This window comes from Alosa alosa, chromosome 22 (assembly GCF_017589495.1).
Source record: "Alosa alosa isolate M-15738 ecotype Scorff River chromosome 22, AALO_Geno_1.1, whole genome shotgun sequence".
Lineage (NCBI taxonomy): Eukaryota > Metazoa > Chordata > Actinopteri > Clupeiformes > Clupeidae > Alosa > Alosa alosa.
In genome coordinates, this window is record NC_063210.1 from 18,088,651 (window position 1) to 18,110,103 (window position 21,453).

Below are 21,453 nucleotides of genomic sequence, written 5' to 3' on the forward strand. Positions count from 1 at the left end.
TGGAATTTCTCTGGGACTACTGAAGGTATAGTAGAGGCCAGTACCTCTTATATTATACCTATATATATACACACATACATATATATATTTTTTGTTTGACAAAAGTATTTTTTTTTTTATTTAAATATAAACATAAACATACATGACTTACTGTACAATCGCTGACTGCACTTTTTTCTTGTTGCACTAAGCATTTGTGCTCACAAGCTTGAAACCCAGTCCTGCTGTTCCATCCATGTTTAACTCTGGTACCATTGAAGGCCTACTTCTTGCCTTGACTTCTCTAACAGCCTCAGCATATGACACGTGATTAACAACCTTAACGGCTCCTACACACAGTTGCGTGCGGTGCAGCCACCCATACGTATGTGAAAGACATGTCAAATGGAAGAAGCTTCTTTGGTCTGATGAGACCAAGACTGTGCTTTTTGGCAATCAGACTATAACCCCAAATCAGAAAAAGTTGGGATGTTGTGTAAAATGCAAATGAAAACAGAATGTGATAATCTGCAAATCTCGTAAACCTATATTTACCTGCAAAAAGGACATAGACAGTAGCCTGACGAGCCAGACCCACATTAAAATGTAGGGTCTGGGCACTCACCATTGGCAGTGCTTAGTCCGAGGGGCCGGATAATCGGTTGTCTTTCAAATTCCCTGCACGCAATAGGACAGCGCTATGAGTCCCATGCGTTTTCCCACCGGAGCTAGTTGGCCTTTCAAACTTTTGCCAACTTAAAAAGAGCTTGTGTCACGCTGTCCGCCAACAGAAACATCTATCTTCTGTGTTTTCAAGTAGCAGGGAATTCAAGGCAAACCGTTGCAACTCTGCCATCAATCATTATGTTAAGCCCGCCTAATGTCTCTATACACGATTTGATTGACCTGATAGAAGTTAAATTTTTCCAGCACACAAGCCAATGGAGAGTTGCTAGATTAGCCCTGGCAGCAAATGTAATTTGCTGCCGCTAGGGTGCGTCTAGATTTCTAGGCTACATAGACAGCATATCAAATGTTGAAAATGACAAAACTTCTAAGGAGTGCTGGGATGGGAGAGGAGAGTGAGGCAAATAGTGAGCCTCTCCAATGAGGGAGTCTCTGGGGAACTCTTCTGCTGTCTTCTCTGACTCACACTTGCAAGGAGCAGTGATAATGGAATTCAGTTTGTTTACTCATCACCAGTGTTGGGCATGTTACTTTAAAAAAGTGGGAGCGTACCTATGTTCCCCGGGTCCTATGTTCCCCGCTTTGTATGGGACTGGAGAACATACAGTAGGACCCTTTTTTACAAGAAAAAACCTAACCCTTAACCCGAATGACCCCAACAAGGGAAATTAGTTTCTAGTTACTTCTCCCAAAAAGTAACTGAGTTAGTAACTGAGTTACAGCATTATAAAACATATAGTTACCAGGGAAAGTAACTATTGCATCTATTTTTTTTAGTTTTATGTGTTATGTTAAATATGTCAAAGAATTTGGACCCCTTTGAATTCTTTGGACTCACTATTGCTTCCTCTGTCTGGTCGTTTGTGTTTGTGCGCAACTGTGCATGTGCATGCCACCCAACTCTGCCTCTGGTTGGCTTACCATGAAATTTTACTCTACCTTAGCCAATAATCATCACTTACGCGTTTGTCTCGCCCCGGGCAACAAAAATGTTGCAGCTCCTGTGGCTGAGAGAGCCTGGTTGGATGAAAACAGCTTCAGTGAGCTTAATTACAGTAACACACAGCATTTTATTTGTCAGTAACGGTAACTGAGTTGTGACGATGGAAACAGTAATTGGATAGATTACCCGTTACTGAAAAAATAACACCATTATTCTATCTCTGCTCATCACAAAGCTACCTTTCCAACACATAATTCAGTGATGTGTATTAAGATTGTTGCCTTCTCTAATGGCTGTTCCTCTCCATCCTTGGGTTGCAGTGTGCCATGCTGAGCTGAACGCCATCATGAACAAGAACTCGGCAGATGTGAAGGGCTGCACCATTTATGTGTCCCTGTTCCCCTGCAATGAGTGTACCAAGATCATCATCCAATCAGGTGAGGAGAGGTGGAGCAACTGAGGCAAGGATGAAGGACAAGAAAAAACTCAATCAGAAGGATACAGTTGAAAATTATAAAACAAAATTGAAGGAATTTGGGTTACAGGCACAAATGTTTTTTTTATAATTATTATTTTCACTCACAAGCTTAGGGATGTTTTTATTCCTTCCAATATTACACCTCTTTGTATACAAACACTAACTCACTAACTTACTTTCTCTCTGATAATACACTACAAAACAAAACCACTTAATTTCACCCCTTATAAATGCCATACTTTTGACCTTAAAACCCTTCTATAATTAAGTTGTTTTTAGAAATGTTCAAAGATTAAGGTCAATTAAGGAGAAAAGCCTACTGAATTTACCCCTTACTTTTTCGATTTCCCCTTAATTTCCCCCATTTATCAAGGAATCCCTGAATTAACACTTTCAAACAAGATTAAGATATACTTAAATTGTCCTTAACTACCCCCTTAATCACAACAAATAAAGGGAACCTTGACTTGACACCTTAAGGTGAGGATCACACTGACCAGCGGCAAGCGGCAGGTTTCCTAATTGTTCTCTATGGTTCGGCAGGGGAACAGTGGCAGCGCTAGCGTAACGCTACCTTTGAAAAAGCTGAGCGTTGAACTTGGTTCAACTTTCAAAGCGCAACGTGAGCGTATTCAATTGTCACTTTAGGCAAACCTTTTGTGTTACTTATAGGAACGAGGTAGAACTTATTATGGTCTGAGCACTGCGTTATGCTTGCCGCTGGCCAGTGTGATCCCTGCCTAGGATTAAGGGGTTTCACACAATTGCATTTTAAGATAAAATGAAGGGCCTGTTATACAAATTAAGAGACCCTTAATTTAAATTAAGTGGTTTTGGTATGTTTTCAAGGGTAATTTATGGTAAATGAGAGTACATCACGTTTCGTAGTGATAGGCAGAGCTTCCCTGTTCGCACCTCATTTGCAAACATTTTGCATATTTGGCTCACTCTCCTCCTCTTGCAGTCTCACATGTTTCTCTCCATTCTCTCTCTGTCTTTCTCTCTCTCTTGTTCCATACTTTACTCCATCCATTTTCATCTTGCAGCCTCGCTCACACCTTGAAGTATGGAGGCATTATAACTGGAGAGGATGAGTAAGTCCCGCCCCCATGTTCATGCCCCAAGAGTGTAGCACTGTAGCTGCCTGGCTACTTTAGCTGTTGGAACTCAGCTCGAGTTAGGTAAAGCCAAATGTTTTCGGGTTTTTTTCCCGCACTCGACAGTACATCCGATCTCAGAAACGGAGATCTAAATGTGGAAAATCGCTTGCCTGGCTACTTTAGCTGTTGGAACTCAGCTCGAAAGTTAGGTAAAGCCAAATGTTTTCGGGTTTTTTTCCCCGTACCGACAGTACTCGTGATCTCGAGAAACGGAGATCTATGTGGAAAATCGCTGGATTTCTCCTGTTAGTATTGGAGTAATGTGCATGGTCAATTACAGTATTTTACCCTAGCTGCTGCATTTTGTATCATCTGAAGCTGTTTGATAGTTTTTTTAGGGAGGCCTGTGAAAAGCCCGCAGTAATCAATTTCTCGTGTCATATTCTGAGGCTTTAATAGTATCCTTTGCTTTAAACCCAGTGAGTAGCAATCCTAAATCAATCCTAAGGGCTTGTTAATTTCTTGACAGTTGTAAATAGCACACAAGTGTTATTTGTACTTCTAATGATGATGTTAGAGAAGAAAGACTGTCTTGCTTTCAACTCTGTGAACCTCTGAGCATCTTGGAACATCCCATACCTCACCACAGACCAGATCAGGTCAGTCAGGCCAACACTGCTCAGCCTGTCTTACAGGTAGTTGACTTCTTTCCTCTCTCTGTTTCTCTCTCTCTCTCTCTCCATCTCTACATCCCTCCTCTGTTACCTACAGGTATAAAGGATGTGATTTATTTGTCAGATAAGTATCACAACAAGACAGAGGTGATTGCCTCCAAAAGAATGCTTGACTTGGCAGGAATCCCATACAGGTGAGTCTCCAGAGCTCCTCATCTGGCACCTACTCTGCTATTGACATGCGGGAAAGAGAGGGAGACAGAGAGAGAAAGAGAAGGGGCCAGACATTCTTCATGTGCATCTAGCTTCATGTACATCCAGCTGGTTGTTCTCAGCCAGAAAAATAAAACTGTGAGCACCGTCACCTGTGTGAATCCTTTGTAAATGTACTACAGACACAAACAAACCTTTTTATGTGTTTGAGTGTGTGGCATTGCTGCATTGTTCATTCACAAATATAAATTACTCTGTGTGTGACAAAACTATGACAAAAACTAAAGGTCATCATAGTAGTGGGAGATGGATTTCTAAGCTGAAGGAAGAGGGGAAAAAATGAGAGAGTGTTGTTTCACTCAAGTTTGGGTTAATTTCATTCAAAGCATCACAAGAGAAGTTCACTTAAACTTTTTCTTAAACAAAATATTTTCCCTTTTTTATCTTTGTCTCTGTCTTTGTGTGTGTATCTGTGTGTTTGTGTGCCAGGCATTTTCGCCCGTCTTCCAGAAAGATCGTCATTGATTTTGATGAAATTGAGCCTGGTCTCTTTGATAATCCACCGGCTGATCCACCGACTGATTGACGGCCCTCCCCACGGCATTATCTTTCCTCTACCACTGAGAGGATGGCTTCTGTTCTCTACCCTCTCCACACAGTCAAACTAAACACAAGCACTTTTTTTTTCATGATGTATTTTTACTTTTAGTCTTTTAACCTGAAAATATATTATTTCTATTACAGAAATCTATCTGTAATATAAATCTATCTGTAAAATATTACAATATTTCTATTACAAAAAGCTTTGGAATGTAAAAAGTAGTAACACTATTCCTAAGCAGTGGCACAGGCTGTCCACCTTAGTAACTTTTTAAAATAGTTAGGTTTGTATCTATTTCTTTCTGCATTTTTCCCTAACATTTTCCATAACATTTCCCTAACAGCAAGTATAATACTATTAAATGTAATCCTCCACATATATTAATGAAGTACTGCCATTTCAGAAATTACTATCAGTCAAGTTTAATGACTATCAGTCAAGTGTAGATGTAGTGAGTCTGTTATGTCCATTTTGAAGGCATTGCTGTGAATGGCTTTTTCATTGAATGCAACATATAGCACCAAATGCATTTTCTGTTTGACTCTACTACTGCTGTGACAAAATACAATTAAATAAAATCTGTGTTTTTGTTTGAATTATTAATCAGTGACATTCCTGTCTGCAGGTCACACATACTGTACATGTACTTATATATGCTAGAGACAGACTATGACAAGTTATGACTGCTAGTTCAACACATATTACATGTAATGACACAAGCAATGAAATAAGGCAATTTGTGGGGTACTATTCCGCAGGGGACCAGTATAGTGGATTTTGACCAATATGACATTAGCAATTGAACATTTTAAAAGCAGCTGACATTTGTACAAAGTTAGTTGCATGGATGTACTAATCATTGTACTATATTTCTACAAGATGGGGAGAAACTGCTTTAATTATGTGCACAAGTGATAAGATGATATGGAATTTGAAGAAACCGTTTTAAGAATTTCAATTCTGATCTGAGAAATGCACCAAAGCCATTAAGAAAAACTGTAAGCCCACTGGACACGCCCACCTTAGCGTTGCCACATGTTCTGGATTTCCCGGGATTGTTCCCTTTTTTGAGTGACTGTCCCGGATAATTAAAAATATTTCCCGGGACAAGAATTGTCCCGGTTTTTGGTGAAAATGAACTTCTGATTATAATTTCTGCTAGTTTCAAATGAAACGATTGTTCGGTTTCGTTCTTGGTTGTGTTTATTGTACATAAAATCCTGTGTAGCCTACATACACAGATATAAAAGGCATGCTTTTTGTTGATTGGCAGCAAAAATAGGGTTTACCTTATTATGACCGCCGCGCAGCGAAGCGGTCATATAGGTTTAGTCAGATTTTTTTTTTTTTTTTTTTTTTTTCGCGATGTCCAAATTTCCGTCAATGATTCCTTGGGACACTGAAAGACCGGGTAGACAAAACTTGGTGGGCATGTAACCCCATATGGATAGCATGGAACCATCGTTTTCGTTTTGATCTGTAGCCCCCACGCTGGACTGCACACCGAAAAGGAGGGTAGGGCAGACACAGTTTTCTGTGAATATCTCGAGAACCGTAAGGTTTAGGAGGACCATTATTTTTTTGTATGTTGATCTCAAGGGGCCATGTCAACGCATTCCATAACCACTCATTTCATGTATAGCGCCACCTAGTTAAACACAAAAAAGTAAAAATGAGGTGGTGTAATTGAAGGTATCTGTGACCTAACATAGTCAAAACTGCACGAAATTGGAAGTGTAGGATCATTATGACACCCTCTGTATGCACGCCAAGTTTTGTGGAATTCCGTTCATGGGGGCCACACAATAAATTAATTTATGTTACTATACACCAACTGGCCTGTAGGTGGCCGGAGACAGTTTTCTGTGAATATCTCGAGAACCGTAGGGCCTAGGAGGTCCACCTTTTTTTTTGTATGTTGGTCTTAAGGGGCATGTCAACCCATCCCATTACCACTTATTTCATGTATAGCGCCACCTAGTTAAAAAAAAAAAAAGCATAATAATTAGGTGTTTCATCTCAATATTCTGAGCTGACAAAGTCAAAACTGCACAAAATTAAAAGTGTAGGATCATTATGACACCCTCTGAATGCATGCCAAGTTTTGTGTACTTTCGTTCATGGGGGCCTTACAATAAAATAATTTATGTGTACATTTAGTGACGCATACACCAACAAGGATTCCCGGGACACTGAAAGACCGGGTACACAAAACTTGGTGAGCATGTACCCCCATATGGATAGCATGGAACCGTCATTTTTCGTTTTCATCTGCAGCCCCCGCTGGACTGGACCCCCCGAAAGGAGGGTAGGGCAGACACAGTTCTCTGTGAATCTTTTATGGTATGTTGGTCTCAAGGGCCCACATAAACCTGACTCATAATCACTCATTTGTGATTTGCCCCCCGGTAAAAAAAAAATGAAAATCAGTAGGATTAAAAGAAAGCCAAAATAAATATTCATCATCATCATCATGGCTGCATTTTCAGTATTGGCGAGAAGTAGTCGTTTGTCCACTAGATGGCGATCGTTGCAGTGAGACGTAATTTTGTTGGAAGTAAAAGGGGTTGAAAAAAACAATGGACGCTTCATACAAGGACTGTAATTTACCGCAGTTTAACATCTAATAAGGATAGGGACGATGTTCACATGAAGTGTAATTCCCATTTCTTCTTGAAGCCGAAATAAATCTGAGGATGTTTATCGGACATGCTTGGTTTTTACTGCAGGTAACGTTAATCTTGTAATATCAATAAGGACCTAGGTAATGTTACCGTTAAGCGTTGGTTGAGTGATGGAGGCATTTGATTTATTGCATTTGTAGAAAACTATAAATGCGGTTATACCAAGCAAATGTATAGCAGCACTGTTTGTATCTTCGACTGTCATTTATTGCACGTGCTACAAAATCATTCTGTGCAATGGAAGATTTACCAACGTTACACCGGGTCTGATGCAGTTTTGCCTATACATGCGTGAGACTGAGACGCCTGTTTATTTTGTTTTAAGCGTGCAGGGTGTGAGAGGGGAATCGATGTGCTTTGATTACAGCTTGGTAGTTGTAGTCTGTGAAATTAAAAGCACGCGTGTGTGTGAAGTATCCAAACAATGACACCTTCATTTCATTATGGCTGTTTTAGCAAAACACCTTAAGCTACTGTATAGTAGGTCCCATTTAGAAGTGGCTACTTCATTTTGCGCTTTCATTGACTCATGGAGCTGCGTGAATGTTATTACAACTTTTCGCCAACGATATGACAGTTTAAGTCCGCTTGATACTGTAAGGCGAAGCCATTGGTTTCCAAAGGAGATTTTATTTGTGTCGCCAGGATAGCCTATTGACAATTTATGTTGTCAATAGGCCTACCTTATAATCCTACCTGTAGCTTAGGGAAGCTAACAACTTTCTATTAGGATCTAGTTTGTTAGTTACCGCTTTGTCATAACTCCCCTGATGCATTTTTTTGCATTTAGAATAGCCAGAGCGTGTATATCTCAATCGAAAATTAAACAATATCGGGTGCCTATGGACTAGGCTGGGTGAACCCAGCCTGATCTGCCCGCTTATTTATTTTTTTTTGATTTCTTAAAAGATTGAGCTTGGTCTGATGAAAGCCAGACTAGCCATGGACCTCAGTTAAACAATGCAAGGGAACATGAATCAGCCTATATTTGCACTAACAATAACGGACAAAAGTTTCTTCAACTTTGGCCCGTTAAAATGTGTATGAACAGTCTAGCTTAGCGGCGATTTCATCAAGGCCCATTTGGACATGTCAGTTATTTGCACCACTGGTTAGATGTAAAACAGCACTTCGCTTCAGACTAGGCTACTGTTACTTAATTTGTGCATTAACAATAACGTTTCAGACTACTGTTACTTAATTTGTGCATTGACAATAAAGTATTACATGAACTAAAGATGACTAAAATCTTATGTAGAAGAAGAAACATTCACAAAAAAATCCATCCATCCAAAATGACCTTTTGTTTTTGATAGCTGTTGAAAACGGCATGGAACTGACAGAGATGTTTTTGTTTAAAATACATAAAAAATAAATAAATAAATAACATTATGCTGATACCTTTTGCTTTTCCCAAATACAATGTAGCCTACAGGTGTAAGTGACCTTTCATCAATCCAGTTGCAATGGATGAACTGTGATGAACTGCCCTACTTGTGATTGTTTAGAGATTTTAAAGGTTTTATAACAATTCTACATCTTCTTTGGCTATTCTACAATCTATTCACCTTTTCAGCACCAGTAGGGTGCACTTTCTGTGCAGCCGCACACACACACTCAGGCATGCCAAACAAGCATACACAAAAAGTTTCAAGAGTGGGGGATGGAGTAAAATATGGAGACAAATTGAAGTGTGATTTATTTTCATGAACGGATGTACAGGACTGAGCGGGGTACATCTAGTTTTTTATTTTTTTATTGCTTTTTTGTGCCAAAGGAAAATAGGTCGCTGGCAGCGGTACATCTAGTCGTTATTATGACCGCCGCGACAGCTTAAGCGGGCGGTCATATAGGTTTAGTCAGATTTTTTTTTTTTTTTTTTTTTTTTTTTCAGATGCCCAAATTTCCGCCAATGATTCCCGGGACACTGAAAGACCGGGTAGACAAAACTTGGTGGACATGTAACCCCATATGGATAGCATGGAACCATCGTTTTTCGTTTTGATCTGTAGCCCCCCACGCTGAATTGGACCCCGAAAGGAGGGTAGGGCAGACACAGTTTTCTGTGAATATCTCGAGAACCGTAAGGGTTTAGGAGGACCATTATTTTTTTGTATGTTGATCTCAAGGGGCCATGTCAACGCATTCCATAACCACTCATTTCATGTATAGCGCCACCTAGTTAAACACAAAAAAGTAAAAAATGAGGTGGTGTAATTGAAGGTATCTGTGACCTAACATAGTCAAAACTGCACAAAATTGGAAGTGTAGGATCATTATGACACCCTCTGTATGCACGCCAAGTTTTGTGGAATTCCGTTCATGGGGGCCACACAATAAATTAATTTATGTTACTATACACCAACTGGCCTGTAGGTGGCCGGAGACAGTTTTCTGTGAATATCTCGAGAACCGTAGGGCCTAGGAGGTCCACCTTTTTTGTATGTTGGTCTTAAGGGGCATGTCAACCCATCCCATTACCACTTATTTCATGTATAGCGCCACCTAGTTAAAAATTAAAAAAGCAAAAAATTAGGTGTTTTCATCTCAATATCTCTGGCTGACAAGGTCAAAACTGCACAAAATTAAAAGTGTAGGATCATTATGACACCCTCTGAATGCATGCCAAGTTTTGTGTACTTTCGTTCATGGGGGGCCTTACAATAAAATAATTTATGTGTACATTTAGTGACGACACCACCAACAAGGATTCCGGGACACTGAAAGACCGGGTACACAAAACTTGGTGAGCATGTACCCCACATGGATAGCATGGAACCGCCATTTTTCGTTTTCATCTGCAGCCCCCGCTGGACTGGACCCCCGAAAGGAGGGTAGGGCAGACACAGTTCTCTGTGAATCTTTTATGGTATGTTGGTCTCAAGGGCCCACATCAAACCTGGCTCATAATCACTCATTTGTGATTTGACCCCCCCCCCCCCCGTAAAAAAAAATGAAAATCAGTAGGATTAAAAGAAAGCCAAAATAAATATTCATCATCATCATCATGGCTGCATTTTCAGTATTGGCGAGAAGTAGTCGCTTGTCCACTAGATGGCGATCGTTGCAGTGAGACGTAATTTTGTTGGAAGTTAAAAGTGGGTTGAAAACAATGGACGCTTCATACAAGGACTGTAATTTACCGCAGCTTAACATCTAATAAGGATAGGACGATGTTCACATGAAGTGTAATTCCCATTTCTTCTTGAAGCCTAAATAAATCTGAGGATGTTTATCGGACATGCTTGGTTTTACTGAAGGTAACGCTAATCTTGTAATATCAATAAGGACCTAGGTAATGTTACCGTTAGCGTTGGTTGAGTGATGGAGGCATTTGATTTATTGCATTTGTAGAAAACTATAAATGCGGTTATACCAAGCAAATGTATAGCAGCACTGTTTGTATCTTTCGACTGTCATTTATTGCACGTGCTACAAAATCATTCTGTGCAATGGAAGATTTACCAACGTTAACCGGGTCTGATACAGTTTTGCCTATACATGCGGAGACTGAGACGCCTGTTTATTTTGTTTTAAGTGCGTGCAGGGTGTGAGAGGGGAATCGATGTGCTTTGATTACAGCTTGGTAGTTGTAGTCTGTGAAATTAAAAAAGCACGCGGTGTGTGAAGTATCCAAACAATGACACCTTCATTTCATTATGGCTGTTTTAGCAAAACACCTTAAGCTACTGTGTAGTGGGTCCCATTTAGAAGTGGCTACTTCATTCGCTTTCTTTGACTCATGGAGCTGCGTGAATGTTATTACAACTTTTCGCCACGATATGACAGTTTAAGTCCGCTTGATACTGTAAGGCTTAAGCCATTGGTTTCCAAAGGAGATTTTATTTGTGTCGCTAGCATAGCCTATTGACAATTTATGTTGTCAATAGGCCTACCTTATAATCCTACCTGTAGCTTAGGAAGCTAACAACTTTCTATTAGGATCTAGTTTGTTAGTTACCGCTTTTGTCATAACTCCCTGATGCATTTTGCATTTAGAATAGCCAGAGCGTGTATATCTCAATCGAAAATTAAACAATATCGGTGCCTATGGACTAGGCTGGGTGAACCCAGCCTGATCTGCCCGCTATTTATTTTTTTTGATTTCTTAAAAAAGATTGAGCTTGGTCTGATGAAAGCCAGACTAGCCATGGACCTCAGTTAAACAATGCAAGGGAACATGAATCAGCCTATATTTGCACTAACAATAACGGACAAAAGCTTTTCAACTTTGGCCCGTTAAAATGTGTATGAACAGTCTAGCTTAATGATTTCATCAAGGCCCATTTGGACATGTCAGTTATTTGCACCACTGGTTAGATGTAAAACAGCATTTCGCTTCAGACTAGGCTACTGTTACTTAATTTGTGCATTAACAATAACGTTTCAGACTACTGTTACTTAATTTGTGCATTGACAATAAAGTATTACATGAACTAAAGATGACTAAAATCTTATGTAGAAGAAGAAACATTCAAAAAAAAATCCATCCATCCAAAAATGACCTTTGTTTTGATAGCTGTTGAAAACGGCATGGAACTGACAGAGATGTTTTTGTTTATAAATACATAAAAAATAAATAAATAAATAACATTATGCTGATACCTTTTGCTTTTCCCAAATACAATGTAGCCTACAGGTGTAAGTGACCTTTCATCAATCCAGTTGCAATGGATGAACTGTGATGAACTGCCCTACTTGTGATTGTTTAGAGATTTTAAAGGTTTTATAACAATTCTACATCTTCTTTGGCTATTCTACAATCTATTCACCTTTTCAGCACCAGTAGGGTACTTTCTGTGCAGCCGCACACACACACACTCAGGCATGCCAAACAAGCATACACAAAAGTTTCAAGAGTGGGGATGGAGTAAAATATGGAGACAAATTGAAGTGTGATTTATTTTCGCGGAACGGATGTACAGGACTGAGCGGCGGTCATATTTTGTACCTCTATGCGGTACATCTAGTTACCTAGCAATTGCCCGCAACCAGCTATGACCCCAGACCCCACTTTGTAATTACAGTACACGCGCCTGTCTAGCCTAGTTGCTCTGTAGGCTAATATAGAAAGGGACAGCAGCAGGGAAAGAAGTCCAACGCGAGTGCGTGTGTCTGCGTCAACGAGTCCATCAGGGCAAATAGGTAAGAGACCATAAGAAATGTTTCAACATTGTATAGGCTGCTACACAGCAAGGCGTGTGGTGCGCTCACCACGCACAAGGGCACCAAGAGGCCGAGGGGTACCAAAATGTAGCCAATAAATAGCTTTAATGCAAACTGCTTTTTTCTCTTCGAGAATGTTTACGATGTCAAACCAACTCAGTGTTACATGCAAGGGTGATAATGCAGCAACTACCTCTAATTAATTGAGAACGCATCTTGAGCACCAGAGAGAGAGATAGGCTGGCAGGTTCCAGGTGGCTTGTCATTGTTGATATCCCCCTTTTAATATAAGAAACTTATAACTGCGTGTAACAACTTAATACTATGCATAATATTGTTATTATAGTGTTTTATCAATGTGGAACAAACAAACAAGCTACAGTTTATGGATTAGCCTTATATCTTACAAGAGTGGATGGGTTTTATGAGAAAGCTTAGACTGAGGGACCTTAAAGTGACAATGCACCATATACGTTAAACAGCGTAAAATTTGCAGCGTTTCTTAATATTTCTAACTATATAATTTATAATCTGCCAAATCAGCGACGAGAGGAGATGAAGCTATAGTTCTGAAATCAAATGTGGTTGTGATAAACGGTAGAAGCAACACCTGCAAACATAAACAAATTGCAGTCGGTAGATTTAGTTAGCAAAGGTAGGCTGAGATAGGCCTACATTGTTTTCTGACTGCCGATGTTTTTTATTGTCTGTTTTTAGAAGTTTTTAAAGTCAGGAATCCTTCATCTATGTGATTGGTTAGCTAGAGTAGACCAATGATTTCAAAGTTAACGCGATGTCTACGCCGATCAGTGATGGAAAGGTTTCGCAATCGTGAGTGTCCAGATTTTCACAAAGTGATTGAGTTTGGTTTTTACCAGACTAACCACAACCAAGCAGCTTCTTTGGCTTCTGGTTTTAGGAGTCAGACGGGTAACAGAATTGACTCCAAACTACCTCAAGATGCTGGCGATCTAATGATTTTCTTGTGAGTATCAGTCTCAGATTATTTTCTTTTTTGATTGTATGAATTCAGCCACCAGAGGGTGCCACAATCCGAGAAATAAAATAAGGAGTGATATTGGAAGACTCTGAAACTTCTGATAGCCAAAGCCAGGCAATATACATGCATACTTTATTGCCTGGAGACCTGGAGGAAATCTATCCTAACTGACCTCTAAAGAATCAGAAAAATGCAGGTAGCTGATCTTTATTGTATAGCAAGACAACGGGTTAAAAAAAAACACCAACAGCAACATGAGGGAACAGTACACAGTTTTAGGAATAGCCTAATGGATCTGAAAAAAACAAAAACAGATGTGTATCGTTGCCATGATTGCAAAAAAAAAAATAGATCAGCCTTAGTCTGCTGTGTGACATTTTCTGAGGTTGTTCATTTAAACTCACAGCGCTATCGAGTGGTAGGCTACGTTTTTCCACCTGACAAGGAAGACTGGTTCCAATATGGTGGTGGGCCTCATTGTTGATAGGGCAGTGACAATCAGTTACTCAATCCAGTAATTCTTTAGAGATCAGTGGTTATCCCCTCATGGCTACTCATCACATGAAGTATTCTCAACGCTTCCATTGTCCATCAGCCATTTGGCCTTCACGTGATAAAAAAAGGTAAATTAAAACATAAAGCACAACAAACATAAATATAACCAAAGCTTCCATCAAGACCTTTACATTAATCAAAATTCAAATTTCAAAATTCATATTTCAAAACTAAAAATATTACCGGTAATTCAATTTCCATAATAAACAAGATATAGCTTTATTATATTTAATCAATCAATCATTAAATTAATCCATCCACCAGTCTAGGAGATAATATTCATAAATATTACATAAAACCACATAATACAGAACCAAGTCAAATACTCAAATACAGTTAACAGGTAGTTAAAAGCAGAAGTATGCTTGAAAAACAAACACACTTATTTCCCCACAGTTCATACCACAAGGAGCGCAACCAAAGTGTTCATGCACACACTTCATGTGCTCTCACAGTCCCTCCAAACGAAAACAAACAAATCCAAACTCTGTGGCAAAAATCCAACGAAAAGGAGAAAACAGTCTGAAAAATCCACGTCCAGTGCAACCAATATAATCCACAAAGAAAACGTTGAATCCGACGAGGCATTCGATGACTGAAACATTAAAAGGATCCTTCTTAACGTATACCAGCGACTTGACATAGGAGACATCTGTGCTCAGTCCTGGATCTCTGGGAGGTCTGAGGTCCTGAGATAGATCCACCTTGAATTGGGATATTTTCAATCCACAAACACACACACACACACAAAACACACACACACAGTTTGTCCAAAGTCCAGGTCTCACGTAGACTCCCTGTTCAACCTCTCCCTCTCCCCGGGCCCTTGTGCATTTTGAAACTTTAAACATGTCAGCTGACGCTTCACAGGACGCTTGCCTCACCTAACACTTACACTCAGCTGATCAGACAACAGAATTCAAATGGCGTTCATTATAGATACTACTATAGACGTACAGGGAAATTCCACGCAAAACTGTCACGTCCATAACGCCAGCTAAATACAGTACCATGGCATTGTGTTGGTGTTGGATGGATGTGACAGTTTTGCATGGAATTGCCCTACATAAGATTGAGAAATAAAACGGAGAACACTTTCATGTTGGTTATCATTTCATAACACAGGCTTAAAGAAAAGTGAATCCTAAAATGATGTGGCAGCGCTACAGGCCTTAATGTTTATCTGATGCCTGAGCAGCTTGTGAGGACTACAGGTTCTTGTTGGGCTTTTGGCCGGGCTCAAAGTAGTATGTCACAGGGAAGGGTGCTCTATGTACATATAAACAGTGTTTAAATTCCTTCTCACACATCTATGCAGAATGTCACAAGCCTGGTAGATAAACGGGGTGACACTGCCTCTTCCCAGTCTGTCTCGTACCTATAGAAAATTATATTTACATTTCTGGATGTGTACAATTGTACATAAGTTGCAGCAAGTTTTAGCAAGTGCTAAAAATAGGAAGCAGTAGTTTTTATTTTATATTCCTAAAACCTAGTTTTGGTCTTACTCAAAACTGCTTTACTGACATTTTATTGGTTTTAAACTCGTTATCATTAAAAATATACCCTAAGTTGAGAAATATACTGAATATAAATAGACAAAAAACATATATTTTTTTTAAAACTGGACAAGGATTTTTTGGATGACCAAATGTGAACAACACACACGCACTCACACACATGCACACAAAATAAGACGCGTACACAAAAGCAAACATGCTTGCTTCTGTCTGACATGGTCTTGTTAAACATATACATAACTCTCACAAACATCTCCATTTCCATCTGCAGCACAGCATACAATGGCTTCTGGGGATCGTCTGGTGCCCAAACAACACACTCGGCAAAATGGGCACCTCCCACCTGGGCCTCCACCTGCGCCTCCACCTGGGCCTCCACCTGGGCCCAAACCTTCAGTTTTGCTGCGGCATCAGGTGAGTGATGAGAGGGTCCATAAAGACTGTTATTGTTCTGCAGGGGCCTGGCTCTTCTCAGGCAGGTGAGTTAGTCACAGACAGTTTAAAGGTGCAGTCAGCAATTGCGTGTGACGTCACATTTGTTTATGTTTACATTTACAGTTCTTTGCTGACACTTTTGTCCAAAACAACCAAACAAAACACACCAGAGAGACACACCAAACAAACAAGACACACCAATGTTATGGGTTTGATCGCTGTATGCATACCATCGCTGACAATACCTTTAAGGCATGTTTTTAAGCACTGAACAAAATTACATGGGAGTGAGATCAGTTATGTAAGTGCTAAGAGATCAGTGATGTAATTGTCTGGGGTTGTATTGGCAAATCATCTGTAGTTGAAATGAAGATGTGCCTATCACAACTCTTGGCCTTTATATAATAATAATAATAATCATAATAATAATAATAGCTTTGTTTTGTAAAGCGGTTTTCAAGATACGCAGGGTAGCTTAACAAAAAGGGGTAGGGGAAGGGGGTTAGAGGCCAAAGTGCTTTTTGAACACGCCAAGGGAGGGGGCACTGTGTATGTGGAGGGGTAGATTGGCCCATAGAGTGGGGGCAGCAACACAGAAGGCTCTGGTCCCCAAAGGTCAGAAGTCTGACGTGGCCTTTAAGATGCTCATTAATGTTTCCCCTAACCCCTTCACCATGAGCATGCATGATTTCTTTTTTTTTCTGATTCTGTTGGGCTGTCTAAAAATGTACTCACATGGAAACATTTAGCTTCACGACTTGAACTGCACACTATGGGCTTCCAGCATGTAGTTTCAACTCCAACAGCTCCAGGGCCACCAAGTCATCTGAAGTCCAAATATTTTGACAGCCTGTTTTTAATGTCAAACAATAGCAACAGCTACCTGATCCATGGCCAGAATAAACAATGGGGAAGATTAATGTATTTTATCTGAGATATAGTAAAAATAGAAACATATGATTGCAAGAATGGCTTCAGTATTTCCAGTGCAGAAATGTATACAAATAGATCATTGTGTATGAAGCCCTACATGTACAGTAGCGTTAACATGTGTTACAAAACAATTATACATGATGTCTTACAAAACAACCCTATACTGTACACTCTTATGTGTGCCCAGTCCTTATCTAAACAACTGGTGGTGGTGGGGGGGGGGGTTGTGAGAGAGTGTGAGTGTGTGCGTGTGTGTTGGATGGGTGAGTAGTGGGTGGAGAATCATATGGTAGGGCTGTAACGTTTACTGAAAGTACAAAGCGTAGACCTGTCAAAGAGTTCCCTTCCACTCTATTCTTAGCACCCACAGGACATGTGTGAGAGAGAGATGGTGGTGGGGGTGAAAGAGCAGGAAAAAACTCACCCCATCACTCCAATCCATCTCATCTCCGCCCTCCCCTCACTTCCCCTGTGTGTGTGTGTGTGTGTGTGTGTGTGTGTGTGTGTGTGTGTGTGTGTGTGTGCATTTTTGTTGTGTCTACATGTCTGTTGTCCTGGCAATGACTTTTCCAAGACTACAACAAGTGAACCTATATAGTGCTTCAGGCGATCTGAAAAATGAAATTCAAAGAAAGAGGAAATAGACTAATATACTGTGTAATATACTAGCATTACTTGCTTTTTTTTTTGTTTCTGTCTTTGAACGTAGCGACTGCGTGTGACGTTGCATTTGTTTATGTTTATGTTTTCGTTTAAAGTTCTTAGCAGACAATTTTGTCCAAAACATCCAAACAAAACAAACACACGAAACAAACAAGACACACCAATGTTATGGGCTTGATTGCTGTACATACGATCGTTGACTACACCTTTAAGGCATGATGACTGAAGTTTAAGTACTTTGTAACCATGCATATAGTGATTTATTTGTTTTCTCTTTCATTTCATTGCCTTATTTTGTCTTTTGTGGTGTCACACACACACACACACACACACACACACACACACACACACACACACACACACACACACACACACACACACATCAAATTGCTGAGAAGCTGTCAGAGTTGAGTTCAGTGACTTCAGTAAGTCATTGACCGAGTACCGTGAGCTTCCAAGGGTCACAGACATTAGCAACAGCAGCACCACAGAGGAGTGTTTGGCCTTGTCACCATGACAACATGACAGGGATATGGAAAACATTTATTCCTTTCCCACTCTCTCTCTCTAGACCTGCATACATATTGTGTTATGTGTGTGTGCATGAACAACAGACATGCACTCTTGCCAACACACAAATGTTTGATCGTCTTTTGGGCCTCCACTGTAGACTTAAAGGCAGTGCTGCCACTGTTGACTTAAAGGCAGCGCTGCCACACCTAACCCTAACCCTAGACGGTGCCTAACCCTAACCTGGGCCTAACCCTAGCCCCTGCCCAACCCTAACCCTAACCTGTGCCTAACCCTAACCTGTGCCTAACCATAACCCTAGCCCCTGCTTAATCCTAGTGCCTTCCAGGCAGCGCTGCCTTGAAGTCCATGGTGGGGGCCCAAAAGACCATATATCCACACACACCACACACACACACACACACACACACACACACACACACACACACACACACACATCCTCACTCTCTCTCTCTCTCTCTCTCTCTCTCTCTCTCTCTCTCTCTCTCACACACACACACACACCCACACACCCACACAGCAGGCACAGTGATGATGAGCTGAGAGGTACAGTATGCTGTGAGGGGGAAAGAGTGGGGGTAGCCCAGGGAGGAAGCTCCATGTGATGGCCATTAAGCCTGGATGTTTAGTAATGAGAGTGATTATAGACCTCCTCTGAATAGCTGAGTCAGGGAAAGGGGCAAGATAGCAGCTCACTATCCTACAAACCTACAAATCAAGCACTGTGTGTGTGAGGCTGAGGTGAATTAGTGAGCGCAGGAACGAATGAATGTATGCATGAAGGAAGGAAGGAAGGAAGGAATTCCATGTTCCAATTTGACATCAACTTTGGATAGAACACTTGGCTAGAGTGTGCTAATTTGATTGAGCTGAATGTTCTCGCTACAAGAGAGCCTGAGAGCTGCGGAGTTTTCACATCTGAACAACACCTCGTTAAACAGCGGAAATTCCTGCCTCCCAGCAGACTCGCTGCTCACACGTAGCGTTTAACTGTTTAACCGTGTTCCACACAGCCTGGGAGTTTACTAAAGCCTCACACAAACACACACACACACACACACACACACACACACACACACACACACACACACACACAGAGCAGTCCTGAGCTGAGCTAATAAAGAGGCATTACATTAAGGGTTATGTGAGGGCTGGGGTAGGGGTTTGTAGGGGGATTGCTTCCTGTAGATACCACAGAGTTATGACCACATTTCATTAATTAACCACCCAGTTGATTAATCGGTCCCCCTCCTGTCTCTCCCTCTTTCACATGCACATACTGTACACGCAGAGACACACACACACACACACACACACACACACACACACACACACACACATTCCCTCTCTGCCTGCTTGTCTGTCCACAAAACAAAGACAAAACAAAGTTACAGATCCTACATTACCAGGTTTCTGATGATCTGTGTGTAGTTAGGTGTAGGTTAAACGGGTCAGCCTGAGTGTTTGCCTGTTATAAAATCTGCTCTTCCTGTAGAATTTTGTCTATGAGTCTCAGATAACTGTCTCTACCTGTAACGCTGTGTTTATTTTCGTTCAGAGGGCGGTGAGTTAGCAATACTGAGCTCCACTGAATCTAAATGTTTGGACACCTTGATGGGAACAGTGTGAGCAGTCAAGACAAATAAGGTCTAAAGTTTGGCCACAGTGATAGAACAGAAACCACACAAAGTGTGTGTGTGTGTGTGTGTGTGTGTGTGTTTTGTGTGTTGTGTTGTGTTGGAGGGGAGGGGTAGACATCGCCATGGTTGGTTTTTGTTTATGGGAGAGAGCATGTGTATACAAGTAGTAAAACCACCCTCCACCCCTGTCTTAAAACATTCACCCACTCTTTACTTTTAAACCTCACCGATTATCTATCTCCTGGGAGTCAGTGTGTGGTTGAAATGAGTCCCTAATAAACACATGTGTGTTTGATAACCAGCAGAAATTGCTCTCAGCATTAGCATTCAGGGACATCCCTCTCCATTTTCAAAAAACTCCTGAAGACCCAGCTCTTTAGAGAACATCTCCTCTCATAGCACCACTTACAACAAGTCTTGCTGATCCTAGCACTTACCAGCCGTCTTAAACTGACAAGTAACTGTTAAAAACAGCACTCACTGATGCACTTATTCTTACTGCACTCTACCGTTTTTAAATTGTCCTAAAATTGTTGAGAATTGCTTTAAAACAAACTGTTCACTATGTTTTTAGTCGCTTTGGTTAAAAATGCATCAGCCAAATGTAATGTAATGTAATGTAATTAGCTGGTGGCTACTGTGTTCACTATTAGACACTTCTACGTCCTCTGCTAGACAGTGTGGGAGACAACTCTGTTCACTTCTTGGCAATGTTGGAGACAGCTGGTGCCTACAGTAGATTGCCGGGGACGCTGACTGTTAATAGGTTAATAGCTGTGACTGCGGAGGATCTAGGAGCGCTTGGTTTGTTGTGTCCTCTCATGCTTCCTGTAGGTCACGTGACTAATGGGGTTCTGAAACTGGACGTTCATGTCCTGGTTCAGTACCACTGGGTCATGAGACTATGGCTGTGTGGGATCGTGGAGCTCTTGGGTGCTACGTCCTGGTTCATTTCCTCAGGGTCATGTGTCCAGCTGTGTGGGGGATTCTGGGAGAGACGGAGTCGGAGTCGGCCAGAAGCCGCTGAGTCTGAAATTCCACTCGAGGCATCCAAGGAGCTGGCTACAGGCTGTCTGAACCGTGTGTGAGTGTGTGTGTGTGTGTGTGTGTGTGTGTGTGTGTGTGTGTGTGTGTGTGCAACAGACTGTCTGACCTGTGTGTGCAGGGGTCTGTCTCCATATTTCTTGCACTTCTCTCTGTTTCTCTGTCTGTCTGGCTCCCCATCCTCTCTCTCTCTCTCTCTCTCTCCCATTCTTCCTTTCTCTCTCTCTCACACACACACTGCTGGCTGTTAGTATATCTCTCTCTCTCTCTTTATCCCCCTCCTCTCTCTCTCTCTCTCTCTCTCTCTCTCTCTCTCTTATGACCAGACTCCTGTCTGTCTGATTCTCTCCCTCCCTCATATGTTGCCATTTCTGACCCCTGTCTTTTCTGTCAGCTAGGGTTCCTCTGCTAAAAATACTCAGCTTGTGGAGCCAGTGAACAGGCAAAAGTAAGATGCATTCTGCAAGTCATCCAGTGACACTATGGTTACATCCTTTTTCTCCTCTCTTCTTATAGTAGATGACTATAAACTTAGCAACATGGGTGAATAAAGGCCTGCTGTGTGTGTGTGTGTGTGTGTGTCAGAGTGTCTGGTGTCCATCTGATT

At 41.0% G+C, this 21,453-nt stretch overlaps 1 protein-coding gene across 27 annotated transcripts in view; it reads left to right on the forward strand.

Annotated features, from left to right (window-relative positions):
- Positions 1 to 21,453, forward strand: part of LOC125287330 (deoxycytidylate deaminase-like) — a 75,369-nt gene that overhangs the window by 24,291 nt on the left and 29,625 nt on the right. For 15 of the 27 annotated variants that reach the window (XM_048232988.1, XM_048232996.1, XM_048232997.1 and 12 more), the window contains 3 exons: positions 1,930 to 2,046; positions 3,959 to 4,055; positions 15,872 to 16,014. In XM_048232988.1, coding sequence (XP_048088945.1) covers positions 1,930 to 2,046; positions 3,959 to 4,055; positions 15,872 to 16,014 — 357 coding nt within the window. Of the gene's footprint in view, positions 1 to 1,929; positions 2,047 to 3,958; positions 4,056 to 4,563; positions 5,251 to 15,871; positions 16,015 to 21,453 lie in introns of those variants that run through there. The other 12 variants (XR_007192344.1, XR_007192345.1, XM_048233002.1 and 9 more) reach the window with 3 other exon arrangements.